Here is a 5,308-nt window from a genome sequence, read left to right as displayed (position 1 = left end):
TAAATATTCATATTATTAGATTAAAAGTCGCCGTTAGCATACAAAATAGCCGCATTATCAAAATGATGTCCATTAAAATCGGAACTCTGAAAACTCAATTACATTCTGACCAATGAATTAATTAGACTAGCATTAACAAATTGTGAATGTGTACTGTGGGGCCTAAATTGAATTATACGAGTACGTACAGGGTGTTGCGGTTATATTACTACCATATTTGCCATATTTTTTTTATTATCTTATGGATGCCGTAAAAGGCGACTTAGGGATAGACTTTTAAACTTGGGATTCTTCTTTTAGGCGATTGGCTAACCTGTCACAATTTGTATCCCGATATATTTTCCATAAAGATAAAACAAACATAATATTAAGCTATTAAGTTGATGGGTATACATACCTTTTAAGATGTAAAGACTTAATATTTATATTACGATACACACATAAAACTATGCCTCTTTTCCATAGAGATTGGCAGAGACTGACTACATCTTTCCACTTGTCACGATCCCTGCATACACTTCTGTTTCATCCACGTTTAGCACACTTTTCATGCAAGCTCGTCGGTTTACAGTAAGTAAGTTTTGTACTAGAATTACTTTATTAAATGCTCCTGTATATAATTTTTGTGTACATAAATAAGTCTTAAAATATTTACTTAACCATTTGATAGGACTTCCCAGATGTACTACAAAGGTTAAATAAATGAAAATAAATCATCCTATAGCATAACGGGAGCAGAGTAAAATTGTAATAACCCCGTGGTTTCTGATCCCCAGATAAAAAGGCGCCCCGCTGGCCGCCGGCACCGGGCAACGATGTAGCAAGCCTGGATGGACATTGCATTTTTATGCACTTGGACGATGAGGTGCTTGTGGAATAAAAACAGTTTTACACAAAGAACATACATTCATACATAAAATCACGGCTTTTTCCCGGAGAGGCAGGCACTACATCTTTCCACTTGCCACGATCTCTGCAAAATTTCTTTGCTTCATCTACATTAATAATTCTCTTCATGCAAGCTCAGCGGTTTCGGATACTCTTGACGTCAGGTCAACATAAAGAAAACATACTTATTTTAATTTTTTTTATAAATAAAATGGAAGCTAATGAAAGTGATAAATATGGTAAAACCCAATAGCAAAACAAAATATCTCAGTTAAGTGTTGCTTATAGTTTACATCAAATCTTTAGTACTAACAAAAATGGTGGTCATAGTATTAAAAAAACTTGTTATTATCAAATGCTTTCGATGCGAAAATTTTAATCGAACTTTCTTTCAGTTCATTATAGTCAGCTTTTCTGTCGATCTGTGCGAGAACCTATTTGGATTGTAGTAATCGGATACATTTCGCGTTGTTAAACTAAGTGTACTTAAAAATTTGGGAAACTATCCATATTAAGTATTAAAGTTCTTGGTGCCTTAATTAAGGTTGAATGTAGGGAAAAAGGAAATTAAATACATATTTCTAATCTGAATCATTCCAAATCGACGTGAAATAGAAGGTATTAAACATAAACAACACGTATGTTTAGTAAATAAAAATATTCATCTTTATAAAGGAGATTTAATGAGTAACCTGACTTGACCTCGCCAAATTGCGGCCAGTGTCCATTCCTGCAATATTCATACATCCATTGCAGAGTGATCCAGCCACGGGCTTAAACTAATTAGGGCCCCACTGTGTCAATGTTGGCCCAGCACGAGCCCCGCTTAATGCCAGTGTCTCCATTAGTCCAGTCACCCTCAGTTTAAACACAGCACAGGCACACATTAAAGAGACCATAGAATTACTGCCTGCTATCATCTATACTAATATTCTAAACAGTTGTCTCAAATACATTTGGAGCGATTTTAATGAATATGCGAAGATAAACTTAGAAGAAAGACATGAATACACTATTAGTTTAAACATATACACTTACAAAGCTAAAGACCATATGGGATCTTCATTTTAACATGCGTTTTGTAAAAAAAAAATGTATTGAAACGGAAGTGACTTTAATAAAATAAAATTTAAAATTGGATATGATTCGAAAAAAGAAATTATTTATAAAGAAGTTGTAAGACAGATACAAATTGGTTGACTGGAAGAAATCCTATTGGGGATAAGTCCGCCATTGTACATATTCTTCTAAATCCAATAACTGTTTTGTAATTTGTTATATTAATTTTTATGTGCAATAAAGAGTTTACAAACAAACAATAATATAATAGCTAACATGAGTTACGATTCTGTGCTTTGATTATTTTTTTTCCACAGTGCAACGCGACTTGCCAAAATTGATTTGTGTTCGTTTGATCATACAGGGGACTTTGTTTGACTTCGTTAGGCTTGTGAAATGTTTACACTGTTTACGGTTTTAGTTTGTAGTTGGAAGAAAGAGTACAGTTTATATTTTTTTAATACAGATCAGATAAAAAATGCTTTGCGTAATTACTATATAACTTGTTTCATAGCATCTGAGAGATTGCTTCTCCTTATATTATTATAATATTATATTATTATAATATAGAAAAAAATTGTCAGTTGCTTTATTATATTACTATCCTTTAATTACGATATTTATATTCGTTTCATATGAGTATGAGTTTATAAAATGTATCTAGTACATGATAGAAACTGAGTGCATTTCTGAGAATCGATAAATTAAATTCACATAGGCTTTGAAGTATTTAATGTAATTTGTTGATTGTAAGTAGGTAAATTCGTGGGCGGATACCTTTTATGTATTTATACCCATAAAGTTATTTATTGACTAATTTAACTTTGGTGAATTAATCTGACTCTTGGGCAAATATATTATTGCAAAGTGCTCTTAAAATTGGGATTCTTCTGTTAAAGAATGGTACAGCAACCTGTCACTATGTCCATCTAAACATGGCCTTCGAATCTTGTGACTTTGCCTACCTCGTAAGAGACAAAAGTGGTGTCAATTGTGTGTGTTACATTATGATCTCACGGCATTTCACAGATACTTGCTTGCTTCAAGTGCTCTAAATACCGACTAAATAATAAAATAATAATGAGTTAATTCAGTCCCAAGAAGTACTGTATTCAGTTCTCACTTTTTTCTTTTAATAGTTAACTATTCTGACTAAATATGAGTATGAGGTAATTAAGCCCGTCCCCTCTTCCACTCTTGAAATGTAGCGTCACATTGGTTGCTCCTACTCCCCCCGATGTGACTGTCACTTCTGCATCTGTCCGCGAGAGGTCTCTGGCGATGATGCCCTGAAAAATAAAATATTTTTACTAGCTTTTGCCAGTGTGTTCGCCCGAGTTAAACTTAATTACCTATTATTCCCGTTTCCGTACACATGACAAAGTATTCTATGTCTTTTTCGAGGTCTAAACTATTTTTATATAAATCTTCATTCACCTTGCTTCTGCAAGATAGCTACTAGTTCTGCAGAAGCTTCATGTAATAATCTCATTTACTCAATCCAGAATCATGGTCGAATCATGAACCTTGAACTCTCTTCCAGAGAGGTGAGGATGAACCCGGGATTAAACCCGGAGTAAGAAAATACATTTACAACCTATATATTTTCAATGAAGTTTCAACATTTTTTATAGGTATTAGGTTCACTATATAGCCATTGTATGACAACAAAAATAAGTTGCTTACATATACTAAAATGAAACAAGTAGTGGATCGATGTTACGTAAATTATTATCACATAAAAGTTACGTAAACCTATTTATATAATAACCCAGTGCATCCTCAATTTATCTTCATCATCATATTGAGCGTCCTACGCAAATACAATGTAGATTCAACTCGATTTATGTTTATACTAAAACTGTGTATCGAAATTACTCGTTTCTCATAAATTAAGTTGTGTAATATATTGTGACGCAAACACAAACCTAATGATCGTGATGGCATGTAGGTGTCATTGATTGCATGCCGTTTTTTTTTTCGAGTAAAAACATAGATGACCTTTCAGAAAAAATGGAAGGAATTTCTACCTTCCATAAATTACTTTAAGAAGCCCTCCATAACGTGTGATATTATGAAGAAACGAAGGAATTATATTGACAGTTGGTATTTTGGTTTGGTTTTATAGGTATGTATGTTCACCCTGGTATGAGCACTATTATGTACTGCATAATTCTGCAATTGAACCACAAATACCTAGTTAAAGCGTATTAATTTTTGGGGCAAGCTTGTTCTCAAAACAATGAATCATTATTGTATATTGGTCATGTCTATCTACTAACCTATTTCTTTGCAATACATATTACAAAAGACAATCATTTATCTTATTACTATAAATCTTCTATTATCTCTGTTTTGTTGTCACCGAATTGTTTAAATCATTGAAGATTTGAACTACATTTTCCTAGATATTTAGTAGTAGGTCATTGTCCTGATAAATAGATTTTCGTTTGCAATGTTCTAAAATTACCTTAATAAGCCTTTGCTTGGAATCAATATACACATAATCTTTATCTCTTCTAAATAGTGGTATTCCTTTAACGACGAGTTTTTCAGTGGATATTAGGAGATTATTGACTCTCGTACCTAAAACTAGATCTTTTGCTTCATTTATTTGCACTGCGATCACTAATAAACACACAAGAACTACAACGCTCTTCATTTCAACAGTCTTAATTTATTTTAGGTTATGTTTGATGCTAAAGTCGTTTGGGTACTGAGTCATATTGTATTGAGTTTATCGACTGTGTGCATGATTTAACCTTGTCTGTAGTTTGTTTATAAGGAAACTTGTTTGTATACGTTGAATTGAACTAGATCGTGATTTGCATTTACAAAAAGTACTTAATAATGATAACGTTGTAAATTGGCAACTACGTGATTGTTGCTGTACATAATATTGTTGAGGTTTTACGCGCAATGGTTTTAACAGTAAGTCAGTATTAATCATTCATATAATCACGTCCAAAACGTATTAACTATCCATTAAAAAGTATTCACTTAATTAGGACTTAAGGTAGAAAAACTTAAAGTGCTGTCTACATAATATAATACTTTCTAGTTATGATAGAGAATCTTATAAAATAGATTCAATAAAATATATGTCTTTGAATATCATAGTATTACTTTTATACTGCTGAGAAGGAAAATACAGAGAATAAAATATAACGAATTTTAATCATGTTTGCAATTCATGTTAAGTATAAAATTTCGTTACTAATACCAATCTAGTTTTACCATGTAGAAAACTTTTAGCACTTGAGCTAAAAGTTCTCGAAAGCCAATGCATAGTTTCCCAGAAATTTTAATATTCCCTTACCTGGAAACTAATTTAATTACATTAGTCTGAGTGAAATTGTCT

At 32.3% G+C, this 5,308-nt stretch overlaps 1 protein-coding gene across 1 annotated transcript; it reads right to left on the bottom strand.

Annotated features, from left to right (window-relative positions):
* Positions 1–637: 637 nt before the first annotated feature.
* LOC106136391 (uncharacterized) lies at positions 638–4,678 on the bottom strand. The gene is made up of 2 exons (XM_013336923.2): positions 4,418–4,678; positions 638–3,236 (listed from the first exon to the last, which is right to left on the bottom strand). The coding sequence occupies exons 1-2, from the start codon at positions 4,607–4,609 to the stop codon at positions 3,087–3,089; spliced, it is 342 nt and encodes a 113-aa protein (XP_013192377.1). The 5' UTR covers positions 4,610–4,678; the 3' UTR covers positions 638–3,086.
* Positions 4,679–5,308: the final 630 nt, after the last annotated feature.

The sequence above is a fragment of the Amyelois transitella genome, chromosome 10, assembly GCF_032362555.1.
Source record: "Amyelois transitella isolate CPQ chromosome 10, ilAmyTran1.1, whole genome shotgun sequence".
Taxonomy (NCBI): Eukaryota; Metazoa; Arthropoda; class Insecta; order Lepidoptera; family Pyralidae; genus Amyelois; species Amyelois transitella.
This window is presented reverse-complemented; position numbering and strand designations above follow the sequence as displayed.